Source organism: Nicotiana tomentosiformis, chromosome 3, assembly GCF_000390325.3.
Source record: "Nicotiana tomentosiformis chromosome 3, ASM39032v3, whole genome shotgun sequence".
In the NCBI taxonomy this organism is placed as follows: Eukaryota; Viridiplantae; Streptophyta; class Magnoliopsida; order Solanales; family Solanaceae; genus Nicotiana; species Nicotiana tomentosiformis.
In genome coordinates this window covers 52,159,808-52,182,027 of record NC_090814.1, presented here as the reverse complement: position 1 = coordinate 52,182,027, position 22,220 = coordinate 52,159,808, and the positions used below count along the sequence as shown (strand labels likewise).

At 40.8% G+C, this 22,220-nt stretch overlaps 1 protein-coding gene across 1 annotated transcript; it reads right to left on the bottom strand.

The window, feature by feature from the left end:
* Nucleotides 1-608: 608 nt before the first annotated feature.
* LOC104110222 (uncharacterized) lies at nt 609-4,844 on the bottom strand. Its single transcript, XM_009619675.4, has 3 exons — nt 4,289-4,844; nt 1,109-1,369; nt 609-1,020 (listed from the first exon to the last, which is right to left on the bottom strand). Exons 1-3 carry the CDS (start codon nt 4,712-4,714, stop codon nt 832-834), a joined length of 876 nt encoding a protein of 291 aa, XP_009617970.1. The 5' UTR covers nt 4,715-4,844; the 3' UTR covers nt 609-831.
* Nucleotides 4,845-22,220: the final 17,376 nt, after the last annotated feature.

Genomic DNA, 22,220 nt, shown 5'->3' with positions numbered 1-22,220 from the left:
TGGGCCCAGAAGCCCACAATGTATTTATTTTAGTTTGTGGTGTAATTAGTGAGTCGGCCCAATTTTTCTTATACATGGAGAACAATACATTTGTAAAGACATATAGTTTGGATTCTGAGTAACATAGCAAAACAGAAAACCTAGAAGCTTCCGTCTCTCTTTAACTTCACTATGAACTCAGATGAAACTTCTACTATTTGCGCGTCAATCAAAGTTCAACATATAACTATGTTTTACAAGATCATTGTAATTAACCAGCTATAACAAGTTGCAATTAAAAATTGTGCACAAAATTTACCTTTTAGAGACATAATATAAGTCGTATAGATAAGTTGACCTGGGTTTTCTTCTCAATGTACTTTCGAACTTTTTCATTTTGTCCCTGGAGAATTTCTTCAAACTAACATTTTATGATAAAATGGCAATTCAACGCCTTATTCTTAACTATGCAGTTCCAACATGCCATATATCAGTCAATTTCCCTAAGTTCTCTTTTCATTTTCACCCTTCAATTAGAGTAAAAATTGTATCTTCATTCTGTACCATCCTTAGTGAAACTTAGCAATTTCTGCTTGCATTTAACAAAGTAAGGAAGAAGGATAAAAGAATGCTCCAACTCAAAGGCACATATTAATATTAGACGAAATAGGAGGATTTGTACATTCTTCAGCTGGAATTCAATGGTCTATAATTCACTAATCCATATAATTGGACAACATATAAAAAGATCAACATTCTTTGTTTTTGTTTATTTAAACAAATGCAAATTTGTCAGAAAAATAGGAAAAGGGGAAAAAGAGGGAGGGGGAGTAAGTATATAGCGGAATGGTTTTATTTGAAAGCATCTGAAACTGAGTAAATGAAATCCAAGAACCCTGTTCCTTTGAGAAGACCTTTACCGGTCAAGAGTTCAAAATCCAACAGCAATAGGAAACCAATTACTGCTGCTTTTCCATTTATCAGCTCATTCCTTCCAGTGAATCCAAAGGCCTCTTGACCCTCGTCGATAACCATTCTTACCTATATCCAATAAGAAGAATCAGATCGGAATCGCAGTTACTCAGTAGGACGAGTTTGTAACTAAGCAAGATAAGGTTGGTTGCATTACCTCGTCTACATTGACGTCAGATGCTGTGACACCAGGTTGAGCCTTTCCGCTGAAAACAATCTCTGCAGATGCGTCAACTTTTCCGCCTCCTCTCATGCTAATATAGATATTCTCATCGTCTGTTTTAACAGGATAAACAAACAAATTTCTCAAGGCAGGAGTAAGGACTCTCAACACAGGATTATTGGGGTACCATTCTTTGATGGCTCCATTTTGCAGATAAAATGTGCTATCTGTTGTTGGACACACGATACATCCATCCTGCAGGATTTGAGATTTTATGCGCTTTTACATTATCAAATTCAGAAAGAATACGCATATTGTCAGCATGGAGAAATGCACCATTTATGTGAAGATGAAACATCATTATTGTAGTAACAGCTAGCACTCAGTAATAAACACATCTAGATTAACATCAAATAATTGAATAACAAGAATTCCAACATAATATGAAAAGGAAGTTTCATGCAGCTGCAGTGAATTCGAATAAGCAAACATTTTTGTGTTTTCTAGTAGCACCTTAATTTAGTAACATATGTTAAAGTATAACCACAAAAATTGGTAAGGGTGACATCCTGGCTACTGGCTAGTTGTATAATCATGCAAAAACAGAGCATTTCAGTGTTCAAGTAGAAGCTAGCTCTACGTAAATGAAATGAATTAATGGTTTGTCATCTTTTCACAATATCTAATTTCATCTGTTGTCTAATCAATTTGTACTTGTAAGTTTCGGCGACACATAAATTGCCATAAATTTGTAAACTCTACTAGAATTCATAAGATTTTATATTTTCATGCTGAAAAGTTCTATCAGAACAGAATGCTAGTCATGTCATGACATTTACACAGCCACTTCCTTTACCAGCAGACCTTCAGAGTTTAACTTCTTTTTTTATAACCGTTCCGGCTAGCTCTCGCACACCTTACTAATTCCATGGGGTACCTGCAACCTCCCACTAAGACAAGTAACGGGTAACTCTGTCCACTAAGGTTTGGACGAATGGGAAGAAACTACCTAGTGTTTTTGCCTCGACAGGGATTTGAACCTGAGCTCATGGTTCTCTACCCACTTTATTGACCATTAGGCTACACCCTTGAGTACTTTAGAGTTTTAACTTTTTTTCACAATGTAATATGTCAAAAATTATCCCCTCATGCATCAATTGTATGTTTAAAGTCCTAAGGAGTAATACAAGCTCAAACAAAAGTTTTACGGATATGGTGCTCCTAAGGAACAGGGAACTGAATTGTCACTGCACAGAGAATGTAATCGAATTGACAGCGAAGGAAAGAGAGATAATAGCATTGAGGGAGAAGAGGGAAATACCATTCTACTTCCTAAATCCAATGAAAGCTCTATAGAAGTTTCCACCCCTTCAAATTTGCTCAGAAGGCAGTTAAAACAACCATTCTAGCAACCTAACAAACTAGCCATGTGATTATTTACATAGTATCAATTAACAGATTCCAATGTACCCCCTCAAAGGCATTATTTACAAATAAATCAACAGGCTCCTATGTGCCCCTTACGTGCATTATCTACATATCAGTTAACTTATTCCCATGGGCTGCTCACGTGCTTAATAACAATATGAAATCATTTCCTAGCTTCTTCTGCAGTTTACATTAGGCAGATAGAAAGGAAAGGAGATGTTCAAAGGCACTCCAATACAGCTTGCCTTGCAGACACGCCTATGCACATGTAATGCACAAACCGATTGCTGTGCAAAATTTTGATTTACTGACTGAAAGTTGTTGGAAGAGGACTCTATGATGAACGAAAACAATTCCTAAAAAGTAAACAAGATTTCCAGTTACTTGTGCTTGGCCTCTCAATCCAACCTTGTGAAGAGAAGATCCATAACTTCCATGACAAATATATCAGCCCTGGCAACTAGCATTCTCTTAGAGTCCAACATTGGTTGAAGGTATGGGGTTGTAGTCTGTTTATATGGTTTTGGAAAATCTTCACCGGTAAGCCTGGTTTTTGAGGTTGAAATAGTGTTCAAGGTCAATTTTTGTTAACATGATATTTGAGCTAGACCATTCCTGATGTTAGTTCCCATGTTATACTATTCATGCACCAGGGTCCATCCTAGGATGCATAGAGTGTTAGAGGCTCATAATGGTTAAAGGTATGGCTTTAGTCTGGTCTAGGACAAATCTTACCTTATGAGCTGTCTTTTGAGGTTGAGCTAGGCACAACGTACATGTTTTCTTAACACATTGGATAAAGTTTTTGACTTTTTTCAGTCACTAATGAACTACTACATTGGGATAGTAGCAAGGGTAAGAAGAATATGGATACTAGACGCTTAAAAATCGTCAAATAAGACCACACTAAAAATTTGCACAGAGTATTCCCTGCATAATTGTTCAAATGAGCCTAAATTTGGTGTTTTCTACACTTTGTTTTGCAATAGTTATTTTCCTAAGACAAAAGCTACCCCCATTGGCATCTAGGAAATTGTCATTTCCCCTGTAGCATTCACATAAAGAAAGCAACACCAACCAGCTCAATCAATCTAAATGACAAGGGCCATCGGCTAGTCTCGGTCAAGCTCGCTAACTTGAGTTCCCGAATACAGACTCAACTGATTTTGCACCCGTACACCAATCATCACACAGACTGTAGCACAAACAGAACCTCCTAAACCTAAATGGCTAAACTATCCCCAAAGTTGTGTTTGAATTGGCCATAATCACAAGATAAGGCAGAGGAAGAAACTTACACAAGAAAACTTTAGTAGCTTAAGAATTTCACGAACGAAGCATTAAAAGAGGAGCATTTAGGAAATGGTGTTTGTTTAATCACAATGTTTCTTTGACTAGACTGAAAGTGAGCAACCAAATGTGATCAATCCAAATAGAAACTAAAATCGAAATCAACTACTCCTTCCAACCCATAATTCTTGTCTCCTTTGGCTTCCAGGAATAGATCTTTAAACAAGATTATTAAATGTGTTATGTAGTTAGCCTTAATTTATGCAGTTAGCTTTTCGTCTCATTTTTAAATGTCAAGATCTTATTTTCAAAAAAAGTGAATTAAGCAAACAAAGAGATTAATTATGGCACTGAGAGAGCATGAGCAAGGAAACATATATTAATACAATTAAGAATTAGAAATGAACAAAGTAAAATTAATAAAAGGAAAAAAAGGGAAGAAAAAGGAAAGGGGACCTGTGTTAGCTTGGCATTAAGGAGGCCTTCACTATAAGCACCTTCAGCAGGGGAACGATTCTCAATAGCAAAAACATCATCTTTATACCAAAGCAACAGTATAGTTTCACCATCTTGTATAATTACACGTCTCTCTCCTTTTGGCAGTGCTGACAGCGGAACCACTGGCACCCAATTGAATCTCCCATTATCCCCTCCGCCCGACGCCGATGAACCCTCCGCCACTGAAACCTCTGTAGCCTTGCATGTTAGCCTGTTCACCTTACCATTGCTACAACTACTACTACTACTACTACTGTTGGCTGTGAATGAACTGAAGTTAATGGTGGCTGTAGGGAGGAGAGAAGGTGGTTTACGGTGGTGGGGGTGGGGGTGAGATGGGATGTGGAGAACGCCGGTGGCTAACTTGGTGGATATGGTGGCCATTGGACCTATGGCTTATGGTGGGAATAGTCAATAGAGAAATGAACAAATGGGAGTAGTGTGTGTCTGTGTGTGGGGTATGTCTGAGAATTCCTCTGTGGCCACAAAAAATATTTCATGGATAATAATGGATTTAATGACAAATACAAAGAAACTATGGTTCCTAAAGAAACACGGCTCTTGACTTTTTTCTATTTTCTCTTAGCAAAAAAAAATGTCAGAAATCTAAAGAAGGGAATATAAGATTACTGTATTCTCTAATTTGAGCATTGCAACACCGGTACACTAATGACTAATATAAGATTACTGTATTCCGTCTTCTTCATATGTGTGGTAAAAAGCTGAAGACCCAATGTTTTTTTGTGATTGATTTGGTTGAAGAAACCTGAAAAACATTAGTATTGAAGGAGACAGAATAAGTGGGCGTTTGGACGTAAGAATTGTAAAATTCCAGGGGAAATTCTTTTTCAAAAGCGAAAATGGTATTTGAAATTTAGAGTTGTGTTTGGACACGAATATATAATTTTGGGTTGTTTTTGAAGTTTTGTGAGTGAAAATTTTTGAAAAACAGTTTTTTGGAGTTAATCAAATTTTCGAAAATTTTCAAAATGCATTTTCAAATAAAAATTAAAAAATTATGAACAAATGCCGATTTCGGAAAAAGTGAATTTTTTTTGAAAAAAAAAATAAAAAATTCTTATGTCCAAACGACCAAGTTTGAAGGTTTGAGTTGAATCTAACTATTGGAATTGTTGGGATTGGTATTAGAATGTCAGGTATCAAATTTAAAGTCTTTTGGATTTGATTTGAACCAATTTGGATGAATTTTGAAGCAAAAAAGTCATCCATCAAAACACTCCTGCAAGATATTTTGTACTAAACTTCATGAATTTTGGCAAGGCAACTTTTCTGGCGATCCGCCAAGGATGATATTTTTGTACAATTAGTTTAACGAGGTCAAAAGTTAATTGGCAGATCCTATTTTGTGTGAATCACCCTCCAAAATTTCACTTTAAACGCCTTATAAAAAGATGAAAGAGGCTTAAGTCATCGCTTTCAATCCGATAAAGGACTTTTGGTAACAAAGACAAATCTCAAATTTTAAGTCATGATCTAATTATATAGCAGAGTTGGATTCAAGATCTTATGCTAGTGAGGTCAGTTACAAACTTACAATAGAGGTGGATCCGAAAATTTAAGTCAATGAGAAAATGACAACAAATATGAATCAAAATTCTAATCGAGTACAATAGTTGTAGAAGCAGATTTTAAAGTCAGTGATACAAAAGGCATTTTAGAAACGGATCAAAAATTTAAAATGGAGTACTTATTTTACGATAATAATTCTAAAATTAGTATAAAATATTATGTTGGTAAACTGTGTTCAACAAAAAACAGAAAACATAAGTCGTTAGTTTAATAAACCAGAAACAAAAAAATTTTTGAGCGCACAAGTTTCTTGTGTGTGATTAAGAAATTTAATCCCCTCATAGTTGCCTAAGGTTTCAGATTAATTCCTCCTAGGATTGAACATAATAATTATTTTGTGATTGCGGCACTACAAATCACAGAATTTTGGCGAACTCAAATGGCGAAGCAAATCATACTTGATGCTTACTTTTTTGCTTTGAAAATCAATGCAGAAGAGAGAGGGGAGAGTTTTTCAGATTTTCAGTAGTGAAAAGATGAGGCAAAGCCTCTGAATTTATAGTCAAACAGTCTGGGTTGAATAGGTGCGAAGGTACCTATTCATATAAGGTATCAATGCGGCAGAAATTTTTGTATTTCTGTTTGTTCGCAAATTATAAATTCGCAAATGACTGTTAAAAAATTAACTGCTATCAATTGACCGAAGCCGAAGCCGAGCGACGACGATGCCGCAAGTGCTTTTATATATAAGCATAAGAATTTTCCTCTTCCTATCTAATGAGGGACAAAGTTCCTTTGTAAAAGGAACCAATTCAAAATTTTATTTCCCTCCATTTCTTTTCTCACCATTTTTCATTCTCGCCTTTTTTATTTAATAAATAAAACCCAAAAAATTAGTGAGTGCAGTAAAGAGAAGGAAAAAAGAAAGGTTGGAGACTTGCCATTAGGGTTGTTCAAAACCGAACCGCAAAAATAACTTATTGGCTTATTGGTATCGGGTTATTTGGGTAATGGTTGGTGAACAGATTGAAATTTTATAATTAACAGCTTAACGATTTGGGGACGGATTATTCAACTTCCTTATTGGATAAATCGTTAACCCGTTAAAAAATTTTATATTTATACTTTTGCCCTTATGTATATGAAGTAATATTTATTGGTCGGTCCAAGGTATATGGAAGCCGCCATGATCTGGTAACAGATGTAGGCCTTGATGTATGATTGGATTTAAGTTAGGTGGGGCATAGTAGTATTGCTAGTCTGCTATTTTCATATATATAAGTATATAATTTAAGCTAAAGGTGGTTGATAATCTCGTTTTCCAAATACTACACCTACTCGAGCTTTGAATGAATTCGATTTGCAAAGACAAGGCAAAGTCAAGAAACTTTAGTCTTAGTTAGTTCAGCTTTGAAGAGCGCCTTTATTGGGGTTCAATTTCTATTTTCTAGTGTTACTTAGTTAGTTCAGTTTTCAATACAAAGGGTTTCATTTACTTCATCCAGAATCATTGCAAAGACAAAGCAAATGTGATGCTTTACTCTAAATTTTTGCTTAATCGCAAATCCGATAAACTTTTCGATAATCGCTAATTCGATACCAATTTCCCTGTTGTCTTATTGGTTGGCTAGCGGATTACTATATTTATAAATCGATAAGCCAAACCGTTAGCGTAAATATCTGCCCGATAAGCACCCCTACTTGCCATAATACTCATTCCTTGTTGCATAGGATTCTCAAATACTCAATTCTTTGTTGCATAGGGTTCTCAAATACTCAATTATTTGTTGAATAAGGGTTCTCAGGCAAAACTATTTTGTACAGCGTTTGGCTCTTTGATTCAAGCTTGGGTCAAGACTTGACTTCATATGAAATTCACAAGTTACTCAATGAACTTTTTGTTACTTATATAGTTTATAATATTGGAGTGAGACTGTTTACCCTAAAAAATGGATAACAATTAAATTTGTAAGTGGTTTTAAGGATTCATGGATTAATTCAATAAAAACGATAAATTGCGTTTGATTAAACAGATAAAGGACGTGATAAATTGTTAAACCAATCAAGAGGAGTGATCTCGAACTTAGTAATAGCTTAATAAAATGTCTGCCTTCTATCCCGGACTCACATTACTGATGATTCAATGAAAAAAATAAGAGATTTGAATAATAGAGAAAATAAGAGTATATTGCCATGATGTGTGTGTTACAATGTGGTTAATGAATAATCAGGCCCCCATTTATATAGTATGGGAGTTTTATCCTAAGTAAAATTTCATAAAAAGGTACAAATATTTTGTTTAACTACTCGCCGGTTCTCTGCCGATGCGTGCCGAGATCCAAGCCGTGATATCCGGCTGGTCACGAATATCACGGCCTTTAATTGGTCGTGCTCGATTACCTGGTAGTGCTCTCCGAGGCATTTGGGATTCGAACCGAACTCGGGCTCATGGCCCCGATACTCCCGAGGCCGGGTGTTTTGCCTGGACCCTGGCTCGAGGGGCTCCTTGTCTCGATTCTGGTTCCTTGTTGTCACGTCTCTTGCTCCGTTTGTTTAATCGGAAGCCGAGGCATCTCATGGGCTCGATTTCACCTGTATACAGATAGTCCCATCGTTTTTTGGAGAGTAAGTTTACGGAAATGAAGAGAAACGACATGAGCACCTCGATTCCTTCTTCAATACACCGTGGTAGAAACGACAAAGAATACGAAACATCCTGTCAGTCGCGTCATAATGACTTCAAATGCATGTCGGCCATCGGCAGTTTGTCTCTGGACACGAAACGACGCGAAGCCTCTATAAATACTCCCCTCCTTCGTTTATTTTTTACTTTTTGACCAAGCTTCTACCTTCGTACCTTCAGGATATCACTGCCTCTCTTCATACCCCAATATTTTAACCTTTGTTCTTAAATATGTTTCAGCAAATTGCAAGTTTTATTTATCTTTTATCCAAACCAGCACGCTTGATTTTCTCAGCAAGATTTTACCCTCCATCTCCCAATCTTCCATCTCACTTCTTCAAACTTTTTTCTAGATAACAATGGCGAAGACTTCCAAGACTGTTCCCCAAAACGTTGCTTCTTCTTATTCACGGCCGACCACCGAAGTCGAGGAGATCGCTCCCGATGTGGTTGACCTTGAGAGGTCTACTCCGTGCGTGGCTATCGATGAACCGACAGCCGAGCCACCCTTGATAATGTTCGTCCTCGGGGGGTGTTCGATCGCGAACGACTTTAAGGTCGAAAAGACCTCATCGGGACAAGGCCGATAAGAGGCGGTGTCTAGGTATATTTGCTCCATCACCGAGGCCGTCCTTCAAATGGTTCGTAAGGATTGCGACTGGGCGGATAAGGACATAGTAATCCCCGGGCCCGATGACGACATTACTACTCGTGTGGAGGGGTATCTGAGTGTTTATACTTACCCCATCACGCTGGCCCCTATGGACCCAGTTATTCTGGACTTCTGTAGGAGGTATGAAGTGTGCCTCGGTCAGATCCACCCATCGTTGTGGAGGATCGTAATCCTCCTCGGATTCTTTGTGAATAAAATCGACTCCTGCTTGTTCACGATTGATCATCTACTCCATCTGTACAGTCCCCAAATCTTCCGGGGGAGGACTGATAAAGTTTGTACACCGGACTAGCAAAGCCTCATTTTCAAGCATCGATGAGGACCGGGATCGGGGCTAGCAGTGACGTTTTTCTGGGTGAGGACCGCAGACTTGATCCCTGTCAAGTTCAGGCCATTCCCCGAGAAGTGGAATGTATCACATGAGCATCACTTTCTTTTAAATGTCGATTTTATGTTTTATCTCCCTTTTTCTCATCGGTATTTGCTGTGGTGCAGCCCTTGCTCGAGTCCCAAATGCCATTCCTTGTCTTAAGGATTGGATCGAGGGCATTTTCTCACAGATATATTATTCTGAGCGCTCGTGGCATGAACTCTCGAAGGGCCGCTGGGAGGCCCATTCCCACGGTAAGATTTCTTTCCTGAATAAGAGACACTAGGCCTCCCTTTTCAGCACCATGTTCTCATTCCCTCTCTTTTCTTTTTGCAGGATTTCCTAAGATCATTGAGCTTAGGCGTTTAGTAGGGACGAAGACCTGTCCGTCGACCCTTGCACTTCGAGGCAACCCGGGGAAGCAACGGGAGAGAAGAAGAGAAAGAGGGCTCCAAGTTTCCTGAGTTCAGCGAAGAAAATGCCAAGGAGAAAGTTGGCCAGTAAGCCAAAGGAAAATTCTAGCTCCCGAGCGCCTTACTCAAACTCGCTTTTCCGGCTCAGGGACGATCTTGAGGAAGGTGATGTTTTTGTGGCCTGTGAGTCATCCTTCCCCGAAGAGCGGGTGGCAGCCGAGGGGGAAAGAACGGAGGCTGATCCCTCTCAGGTTCAGGAGGACGATATAGATGCGAGGGCCGAGACCTCTCAAGATGTCGGTTCCGCTCCGTCCGATGTCATAGAAATTTCAATGTCACCCTCGTTCACCGAGTCTATGTTCGATAAAGCCCGAGCGACGAAGGAGCGATCTAATGAAGGTGCCCATGGTGCGGGCAATCCCCTCCGTTCCTTTTTTGAAGGTGTGGACTCAACCGCCTTGGAAGACTTCTCCGGTTTGGGTGATTTGGAAGTGCCGAGGAAAGATCCATCTTCGGAGGTCGGAGGGGTTAACTTGAGCCCAAAATTAATCAACCGGTTCCCCGCCCCGAGCATGGATCTCGACCGAAAGAGGTCAATATACATCACCGCCTCGGAGGATGCCCGGGTTCTTTCTGCCCCCGTTGGAGTAGTTAGCTACCTCCGGTGCCTGGTAACCGAAGAAGACCAAGAAAAAATAAATGAGGTGGATATGCTGTGCTTGTTCAACGAAGAACAACATGTGCTGAACCGGGTAAGGCGTTATTACACTCTTTCATATTCGGTTTTAGTTTTTGATATCTCTCATGCCTTTTCTATTTTTATATTTTTGTAGGCCTCAGTACTTTATCATGAAAGTTTTCTCCGGTACTGGGCTGAGGTTAACCAGCTCGAGGCTGAGGTCAAGGAGCTTGCTGATAAGAGGGACATGTATAAGCTTCTCAACGAGCAACGTGAAGAAGAAGTCAAGAGTCTCCAGGCTGATTTGGATGTGACTCAGAAGGAGCATGCCGACCTGGTGGAATAGGTAAAGATTTTTGAAGTTAGTGATGATGAGTTAGACATGGAGATTAATGGCCAAACCTCGCAGGTCCAGCAGAAGGTTGACAAGATTGACCAACTCTGAGACGATATGGACAAGGTCATGGCCGAAGAGTGGAAAGGAAAAATGGACCGATTGGCTTCGGAGAAGGAGACTGCCAAAGCATCGGTGGAGGTCTAACTCCGAGTGGCGAGAGAGAAAGCCGAAGCACAGGCTCAATGAATCGAAGGCCTCCAGTCTCAACTGGGCTCGGCCATAGCTGAACGGGATGCCCTCGGCAAGGAGCTCAAAACAACGAGGTCTGTCTCGAAAATAACCAGGGTTGATGCTGAAGAAATGGTGGACCGGTACAGGGCTGATGCCGAGGCAGCCCAGGACTGCCTGAAAGTTACTATTGAGTACGTGAAGTGGTTGTCCCGAAGGGAGGTTCTCGAGGAGGTCCATGCCCGGGGTTTTGACCTGTCGGTCGAGATCGAAGATGCGAAAAGGCTCGAGCCTGAGGCCAAGAAGCTGGCTGACCCTGAAGGTGAGGAAGGCTCTGAGGGCTCCGGCGAACTTGAGGATGGAGAAGACCCCGACGGCTCCGGTGACGAGGCGGGTTCTAGTGAAGATCAGACTTAGGTGCCTTAGGGATTTTTATTTGTTTTTGCATTTTGTTCATTTTGTTGAGGCCGTTATTGTTGGCCTTTGTAAAAGACTTTTATTGGAATGCATATAAGGCTTTTTTCCATTTGGCAATTTTTGAGTTCGTTTCTTTTGGCTTCCCCTTTATGATTGCAAATGTTTCAAATAAAAACATAGTAATAAGGTCCTTTTTGGAGGTTCGAAACTTGTGGGGGGCCGATATGACCAGAAGATTTCCCCGTAGTGCTTGTTTAGATGTTTTTAGATTATAGTTTTGCTGTGGGTAGCCTTTGAACCTGTTTGGAACTTTTGAAGGCCTTATGTTTTGATTACGGACTTCGGACGTCTCCGAGTCGTTTCTAGGGTGGTCGTAGCCTTTTAAGTTCAAGTATTGCCTAATAAGCTTTGTACCCCCGGGCTTCGATACCCGAGCCATCAGAACTTGCCTTGGACGACAGTCCCCGAGTGGGGTCACCGTAGCCTTTTAAGTTTAAGCACCACCTAATAGACTTTTGTGCCTCCGGGCTTTGATAACCCGAACCGTCCGAGTTTGCCTTAGACGACAGTACCCAAGTGGGGGTGATCTCTTGGATCCAGATAGAGGCGGCTCTTGGGCTCGATATCCTTAAGGAACAAAATGTAATAGTCTTAAGGGGAAAAATATGCATATGCAAGGTAGAAGCTTTCTTTCATTTCTGTGTGCAATATACAATATTGTAAGTGTGTACAAGCTTCGTGTTATAGTTTAGGTGGTCTACATGGGCACGGTTCACTTGACCGTTTGGCCCTTACAATAAATCCTATCTACCGAGCCCAGACTATTCAAGAACAAAGTTTTCTTCCTTACTAAAATCATTACCCGAGGGCGATGGCCCCCAGTATTCGAGGTCGATCATCGAGAGGGCTCGGATACTGTTGATGCGACCATCGATTCCGGTTCATAACTGGTCTTTGATTCTAAGTTAGCACGATCCACTATTGCCTCGTTAAAAACCTTGCCGGAAAACCCATTTGGGACAAAACTGGTTTAAGAAAAAAAGAGTGCAACGCGTGCTTTCAGGCCTAACAACTGCACCATTCTTTGGTTGTTGCCTCCAAGTGTTAGTCTAATTTGAAATATATATGAAGAAAAGAAAGAATGGGGTCGTACCTTAGTAGTATCATCATTTTAAGTGGGTCATGTTCCAGTGTTTTTGGAAGTTATTCAATTTTCTCTGCTTCGAGTTTGTATGAACCTTTATCTGTAATCTCGATAATCCGATATGGACCTTCCCAGTACGGTCCCATCTTCCCTTTGTTCGGGTTCTGGGTGTTCAGTGTCACCTTTCTTAACAACAAGTCCCCGATATTGAAGTGTCATAGGTTGGCTCTCTGGTTGTAATACCTTTTGATTCAATGTTTTTGGGCGGCCAACTGGACGAGGGTGGCCTTGCGCCTCTCGTCCAATAGTTCCAGGCTCGTTCTCATGGCCTCACCGTTTGACTCTTCAGTTGCATATCAGAACCTGAAACTTCGTTATCCTATCTTGACCGGTATTAGCGCTTTGGCGCCATAGACCAGCGAGAATGGGATGGCCTTGGTACTAGATTTTGAGGTCGTACGGTATGCCCCCAGGACTTCGGGAAAAATTTCCTTCCATTTTCCTTTGGCGTCGATCAGTCTCTTCTTAAGGTTTTGGAGTATGGTCTTGTTTGTAGACTTCGCCTGCCTGTTCCCACTAGGGTGATAGGGTGTTGATAGGATCCTTTTGATCTTATGGTCCTCGAAATATTTTCTCACTTTACTGTCGATGAACTACTTCCCGTTGTCACATACAGGCCGGCATTTCGAACCGACATATTATGTGGTCCCAAATAAAATCAATAACTTCTTTCTCCCTGACTTTCTCAAATACTTGAGCTTCAACCCATTTAGAAAAACAGTTAGTCATAAATAATATAAATTAAGCCTTATCGGGTGCCCATGGTAGGGGACCGACGTTGTCCATTCCCCATTTCATGAATGACCAAGATGACAAGACCGAATGCAGCAGCTCCTCGGGCTGGTGGATCATCGGAGCATGCCTTTAACAGCCGTCGCATCTCTGTACGAACTCCTTAGCATCTTCTTCCATATCAATCCAGTAATAGCAGGCTCTAATTATTTTATGAACCAACGATTCGGCCCCTGAGTGGTTTCCGCGGGTGCCTTCATGAACTTCCCTTAAAATGTATTCGGTGTCTCCCGGCCCCAGACATACGGTGAGTGGGACATCGAATGTTCTTCTGAATAGGGTGTTATCTTCGGACAGGCTGGACCTGACCGCCTTTATGCGCAGAGCTCTTAATTCTTTAGGATCTATGAGTAGCTTCTGGTCTTCAGGTAATCTATATACTTGTTTCTCCAGTCCCAGGTTAATCTTGTCGAGTTTATCTCGGTGTGGCCTTCTTGCACTACCGATTTCATAAGTTATACGACTGCTCCCGATTTGAACTCATCGTCATCAACGGGCGACCCCAAGTTAACTAGAGCATCAGTTTCGCTGTTTTGATCCCAAGGTACATGTTGCAGGGTCCACTCCTTGAATCAATGTAGTGTTACCTGTTGTTTTTCTAGGTATATTCGCATGTGTTCCTCTTTCGCTTCAAACGTCCCATTGACTTGATTCACCACAAGGAGGGAATCACATTTAGCTTCGATCACTTCGGCCCCCAGGATTTTAGCTAATTCAATACCTGCAATCATGGCCTCATACTCGACCTCATTGTTAGTCAATTTCACAATTCTAATAGATTGTCTAACTACATTACCCGTGGGTGGCTTTAACACGATGCCAAGCCTGAACCCTTTTGCGTTCATGGCACTATCCGTAAAGAGGGTCCAGATCCCCGAGGACGTCCCCGAGTTCAAAAATAATTCCCTTTCGACTTTGGGTATTAGGGTCTGTATGAAGTCGTCCACGAAGTTTGGCAAAATTTGGGATTTGATGGCGGTTCGGGGTCGATATTCGATATCATACCCGATAATTTCCACGGCTCATTTGGCCAATCGTCTCGAGAGCTAGGGTTTATGCATTATGTTTCTTAACGGGTAAGTAGTTATGACACATATGGGATGGCATTGAAAATACAAATTTAACTTTCGGGAGGCGCTTAGCAAAGCGAGCGACAATTTCTCCAGGTGAGGATACCTAGTTTCGGCCTCGCCTAGAGTCCTGCTAACATAATAGATAGAAAATTTCTTATCTTTCCGGACTAGGACTTCACTTACCGCTATCTCGGATATCGCTAAGTACAGGTACAACTGCTCGCCTGCCTTCAGAATATAAATCAAAGGCGGGCTCGAAAGGTACCACTTGAGTTCTTCCAAAGCTTGTTGGCACTTCGGAGTCCACGAGAAGTTATTCTTCTTATTTAATAACAAGAAGAACCGATGGCTCTTATTGCAGGACCTTGAAATGAATCGACCCAAGGCAGTTATGCGCCCAGTTAGCCTTTGAACGGACTTTACATTGTCCACGATGGTGATGTATTCTATGGACTTGATCTTGTCGGGATTGATCTCGATTCCTCGGTTGGACACTATAAATTCGAGGAGCTTTTCGAATCCGACCCTGAATGTGCATTTCTCCGGGTTCAGCTTCATATTATATTTCTTCAATATGTTGAAGGTTTCCTGCAAATGTTCCAAATGGTCCTATGCTCGGATGGACTTTACTAACATGTCTTCAATGTAAACCTCTATATATTTTCATATTTGTTCTTCAAACATTCGGTTTACTAGGCGTTGGTATGTGGAACCGGCGTTCTTTAATCTGAACGATATTACATTATAATAATGAGTGTCGTATTTAGTGATGAAGGAAGTTTTTTCCTGATCGCCTGGGTCCATCCAGATTTGGTTGTACCTAGAATAGGCATCGAGAAAGATGAGGATCTCGTGGCCGGCCGTCGCATCAATCATGTGATCGATGTTAGGCAGAGGGAAAAAGTCCTTGGGGCATGCCTTGTTCAGGTCTTTGTAGTATACACACATTCTTAATTTATTTCCCTTTTAGGGACTACTACTACGTTTTCTAACCAATCCGAATACTTAACTTCCCAAATGGAACCTATTTTAAGGAGTTTAGATACCTCATCTTTTATGAATGCATGCTTGATTTCGGACGGAGGCCTCCTTTTCTGCTTAACCGGGTGAAAATTCGGATCCAAGCTCAGCTTGTGAGTAGTTATTTCCGGCAGGATCCTTGTCATGTCAAGGTGGGACCAAGCGAAACAATCTATGTTAGCTATAAGGAATTCAATGAGTTTTTTCCTGAGCTCGGGACTTAACCCTGTGCTCATATATACCTTCCGATCGGGTAGGTGGCCGATCAATATGACTTGCTCCAGCTCCTTGACTGTTGACTTGGTAGGCATCAGAATCATCATGGGCTATGAAAGACCTGGGAACTCTGTAGTCGTCATCCTTGCCCATCCCCTACTTTTCTGGTTCGGTCGGGGCCGCTGTAGGTAATTGCTATTTAATTTTTTCCTTGGTGACCAAACTCGGGTTCTTTGATGTCGAGAGTGCGGATATCGGGATCACCTCATCGACCGCGAACATTTCTTTTGCGGTCGGTTTCTCTCCGTAAATTATTTTAATTCCTCCCGTTGTGGGGAATTTCAATGCCTGGTGTAATGTCGAGGGTATTGCCCTCATGTTGTGAATCCATGCCCTCCCGAACAGAACATTGTATCTCATATATCCTTCGATCACATAGATTTTTATTTCCTGAATGGTTTTGGCGGTGTTTACCGGCAGGGTTATCTCCTATTTAGTGGTCTCACATGCCATGTTAAACCTGTTTAAAACTCGGACTGCAGGCATAATTTGGTCTTGTAGACCCAGCTATTCTACGACCCTCGATCTGATGATATTGGCCGAGCTACCTGGATCAATTAACAAACGCTTAACTCGAGATTTATTTATGAATACAGATATAACCAGCGCATCATTGTGTGGTTGCACGATGCCTTCAACATCCTCATCATTTAAAGATACGGTTCCCTCCGGTATGTAATCTCGAGTCCATTTTTCTCTTGTAATGGACACTTAGTGATCTTTAACATCGTCCCCCGAGGGACGTCAACCCCACCAATGATCATGTTCATGACATGCTGAGGTTCCTCTTACTCAATCTACTTGTTGGAGTCTCTATTCCTGAAGTAATTTTTGGCTCGATCACTCAGAAACTCTCAGAGGTGTCCGTTGTTGAATAACCGGACTACTTCCTCTCTCAGTTGTCAGCAGTCTTGGGTTCTGTGGCCGTGAGTGCCATGATATTTACATATTAGGTTGAGGTCCCTTTGGGCAGGATCAGATTGTAATGGCAAGGCCACTTAGTATCTTTGATGGATCCGATGGCTGATATAAGGGAGACATCGTCGACGTTGAAGTTGTACTCTGATATCCTTGGTTCTTCCTTAGACCCGATGGGTCTATCAAAACCGCTTTTGCTCATGAGTCCCCGGTTATTTTGACCTCGGTCACTCCTTCTTTCACTTCTTACAGTGTTGCGTCCGGACCCATTACCCCTTCGATCTTTATTGTATGGGTGATACCGGTCTCTATTCAATCTTTATTCATGATCAATGTCTCTCTTGGATCTGTCACCAGTTATGACGGGATAAACGGAACTGAAAGGGGCCCCGAGCTGATCGTCTTCGACCTTGATATTTGATTGGTACCGGTTATGGACGTCGGCCCAAGTTACTGCCAAATATTCTATCAGATTTTGCTTTAACTGTAGTGAAGCCAATGAGCTTCGGGGATTGAGTCCTTGGGTGAAGGCCTGAACGGCCTAATCATCTGCGACCAGAGTCAGGTCCATCCATTCCATTTGAAACCTCGATATGAATTCCCTGAGCATCTCGTTATCTGTTTGCTTTACCTTGAAAAGGTCTGATTTCCTGGTCTCGACCTTGATGTCCCCGGCGTGCGCTTTTACAAAGGTGTCTACAAGCATGGAAAATGAGTAGATAGAATTAAGGGGTAAGTTGTGATACCATATCATAGCTCCTTTCGACAAGGTCTCTCAGAACGTTTTCAACAGAAAGGATTCAATTTCATCATCTTCCAAGTCATTTCCTTTGATGGCGCACGTATAAGAGGTCACCTGTTCGTTGGGATCAGTTGTCCCATTATACTTTAAAATTTCAGGCATACGGAATTTCTTTGGGATCGTCTTCGGAGTTGCGCTCAGAGGGAAAGGCTTTTGGACAAATTTTTTGGAATCCAGGCCCTTCAGTATCGGTGGTGCTCCCTGGATTTGGTCGACCCTGGAGTTATAGGTCTCCACTTTTTTTGTCGTTGGCTTCCATTTTCTTTTCTCCCGATTCCACCCGCTTTGTCAGTTCCTCAGGCATCTTTATTATCTTGGGGTTGGTCCTGGGTTTTGCTTCACCCGGCCTTTCTATGGCATTTTTCCGGGATGATTCGGGCTCAACTCAGCTGGGGGCTCGACTTTGGTTCTGCAACTGGGCTATCGCTGTCTGTTGAGCCTGTAACATTTTGAAGATCAAGTGCAAGTTGATCCTGTCACCTTCGCCATCGTGTATACTCCGAGCTATCAACCGGACTCCCCCGCGAATGCGTTTTTCGGGGTCAGCAGATAAGTTTGCTTCGATAGCGACGCGTGAGTTAGCATAGATCGGATCAGCGGCCAGGACTCTGTTGGGGTCAGCAGGGGGTACCTCGTTGCTGGGTACCATGTTGTTGTTTTCGCCATGGTGGCCAGACTCAGCATCCACGTTCAAATGGGCAGATTGGGAGTTCGACATTTTTAATCTGACCTGAAATTAAAAGCTTAAAGAACAAGTGTAAAATAGAGTGTGTTATGGACATTTGTATCAAATTGCCACTATTATCCTTAGCCTTACATTGGGCGCCAAACTTTTTACCCTAAAAAAAGGATAACAATTAAATTTATAAGTGGTTTAAAAGATGCGTGAATTAATTGAATACAAATGATAAATTGTGTTAGATTAAACAGATAAAGGACGTGATAAATTGTCAAACCAATCAAGAGGAGTGATCCCGGACTTAGTAATAGCTTAATGAAATGCCTGCCTTCGATCCTGGACTCACGTTACTGATGATTCAATGAACAAAACTAAGAGCTTTGAATAATAGAGAAAATAAGAGTATATTGCCTTGATGTGTGTGTTACAATATGGTTAATGAATAATTAAACACCCCTTTATATATTAGGGGAATTTTACTCTAAGTACAATTCCATAAAAGGTAAAAATATTTTGTTTAACTAATCACCGGTTCTCTACCGATACGTGCCGAGATCCACGCCGTGATATCCGGGTGGTCAAGGATATCACGGCCTATTGTTGGTCGTGCTCGATTACCTGGTAGTGCTCTCCGGGGCCTTTGGGATTCAAACTGAACTCGTGGTCATGGCCGCGATACTCCCGAGGCCAGGCATTTTTCCCGGACCCCGGTTCGAGGGGCTCCTTGTCTCGATTCTGGTTCCTTGATGTCACGTCTCTTGCTCCGTTTGCTTCATCGGAAGACGAAGCGTCTCATGGGATCGGTTTCACCCGTATACATAGATAAGATTGAAGAACTATTTTTTGCAAATATAAGAGTAAAATGACATTAAATAATGATAATTTCCGATATCAGAAATGAAATAATATTAAAGAAATATTGAGATAAGAGGATGTTAGAGGAAGAACGACAATACTCTAGAATGAGACAAAATCGCCATCGCAAAGAATAAAGCTTGAGCTAGCGGAAGAACGACAATATTCAGTAGGCGTCATTCATGATTTGATATAGGTATCTTTTCAGCAGTGTCTTATTTATAATGTGCTAAAAGTGTCAAAACTGAAATGGCTAAAATACTTGGATAAGAAACTCTGTGTCAATTGTTAATGCTGCTTAGCATCTTTAGCCACAACTAATTATGGAAAAATTCACTTGACAAGATAAATTGCACTAGCTTAGTGCTGTCTAATCTTTACTAAATGAGATGTGAAGACGAAATAGAATTACTAAGTGCCCTCAAAGAAGCATACGATACAAAGAGTGTGTTTGGTACGAAGGAAAATATTTTACTTGAAAATATTTTTCTGAAAAATATTTTTTTGAATAATGAATGGTTTTATCACTTATTTTTTTATATTTGGTTGGTAAATTTTTTTGTCAAAAAATATTTTTTAGTATTTAGTTAGAGAGTAAAAAATATTTTTTTAGGAAAATAATTTTTTATGTTACTCTCCTTACCCCTCCCTCCCTCCAAATTCCCATGTTTCCTGTGCTCCTCCCCCATCCCCAAAAATAAAATACCCAAGGTTTTTAGAACTCTATTTTCGTCAAGAACTCAATTATTCTTTTAAAAGTTACCACAAATCTAAAGGAACTAATGCGTTGCTTTACTTTTTCACACAAGAACAACGTTAAAATTTGTGCTCCATAATCGACGAAAATACTCTTTTTCTTGTTGAAACAAAATAAAAGTACTCTTTCTACAACATGAAAAGAAAATACTCATTTTGTTGAAATCAAAGAAAATACTTTTTCTGCATCATGAAAAGAAATACTCATTTTGTTGAAATAAAAAAAGAAAGTACCATATTTACAACATGAAAATTAAAAAGTACCCTAGGTCATATGCCTCCACCGAAGTATCAAATTCTCTCTCCGTACATATGAATTGCGTGAATAGTAAACTGTCACGCCGGAATGCATGCAACTCCACCGTACGGTGGCGGAAAACCACCGGACCAGGCTCAAAAGAAGCGCCTCACCACTGCGCACAAACTCCAACTGGGCATCCTCTTCAACTCTTCCCCAGCAGCTACAAATTTTAAAAATGGTGGAGCGATAAATGTAGCAAAACATCGCCTGGGCGCTTCTACAAAATCTCAGCTCACTACTGATCCAAATTCTGTGATTTCAAACCGGGGAGGTTGTTCTCCAACCCAAATACCAGCAACCCACCAAAGCTCATACCAGTCCACCGCTGAAAATCGTCGTCGCCGATGATGAGAACATGACCGATGAGCAACATTTGCTCGGACAGAATGATACAGATGTCCAAATTGACCAAGACCAAGGCCAATAGATGCAAATTAAAGAGGAGATGGATATCAACATATCAAAGAACAACCTCAATGAGCCAATTGCCACATCAATGCAAAACACCAAAGTTGCACACTTACAGGTACCAGGTGTTTAATGTAATACCATTGGCAAATTATCTGTTAATTCAAACAAGCAAAGTGTTGTTCAAGCGCCCCAAAGTATTACTGAAGGTTGTCATCAAGGTCTAAACCAAGAAATACAACTCCAAGTTGATGGTCGTGTTTTTCCTCTTCCATCAGCCCCCAGGTGACCTAACAGAGTGATTCAATTGCACAGGTCAATTTAAGCCAACAAAAGGAGAAGAATCTTGCCAAAGAGATTGATTCTAACACCTCCAAGAAATCACAACAATCACAGGTATCCACAATTCCATTGCCCTCAGTTGAGCTATAGATGTTCACCATAACATGCTCGACCAACTATTGTCACTAAGGAAACTCTTTCTATTGGTAATGAACCTATTCCTTTAACTTTGAATCAACAACCCAAGTCCGCAACTCATCATCATGATAACTAAATCAATATTACTCAGAATCCCCCTCTTACTGTGCAACAGAACTGGGAAGGAAGAAACCAGTTAACCTCCACAGACCAAACAACTATTATACACTAACCAACACCTAGCAAAAGTACCCTTCCTAAGATCTCCTCCAACTTTGACAAACCATCTCACACTAAGTCTCCTTCCTCACAACCTGTTCTAAAGCAAACAACCAATAATACCACTATTAGTAATCAAGCAAATGATACAAGTGCCAATCCTAAACAACCATCCAGCTCACCTGCTCCACCTCCACCCATAATCAAACATTCATATGTTACCAAACTGAGGGCAAGACATAAAGCTGAACATGAACAAATTGAGTTTATTCCTCCTAAAATCACTACAAAGCAAGGTCAACCAACAATTATTTTCAATCGAGATGATTATATGGTCAAACTGGCTGTAAGATGCAAATTCACAGTGGTTGTGAAATTTTCCAACACTATGCCTAGGATGGAGATTATTAGGAGAAGTTTTGTGTCACAAACAGAACTTAAAGGGGGTGTCAAGATTGCTCATTTTAATGCAAGAACAGTCTACATTGATCTGGATAATGAATATGATCATTTCATTGTATGGACCAGGCAATTCATGTATATTTAAGGTCAAATGATGAAGCTGGAAGCATGGACACCCAATTTCAGTCCTGATGAAGATTCACCCATTTTTCCTATATGGGTGGTGGTTCCAGAACTTCCTTGGAACTTTTATTACATGGAGATATTGAATGTCGTACTATCTTCAGTGGGGAAAGATCTTCATTTGGATCTGGCATCATTCCAAAAGACTAGAGGAAGTGTAGCTAAGGGAAAAATGCAGATTGACTTGACTAAGCCAAGGCCACATCATGTTTGATGAAGATTAAACTGGGGATGGGAAGTGGCTAGAAGTTC

Excerpts from the sequence above, each read along its gene's own strand:
- LOC104110222 (XM_009619675.4), bottom strand. The coding sequence starts at position 4,714 with ATGGCCACCATATCCACCAAGTTAGCCACCGGCGTTCTCCACATCCCA. Across the intron at positions 1,370-4,288 it reads TTAATGCCAAGCTAACACAG|GATGGATGTATCGTGTGTCC; the intron begins GTCCCCTTTCCT and ends CAAATCCTGCAG. Across the intron at positions 1,021-1,108 it reads CTGACGTCAATGTAGACGAG|GTAAGAATGGTTATCGACGA; the intron begins GTAATGCAACCA and ends TATTGGATATAG.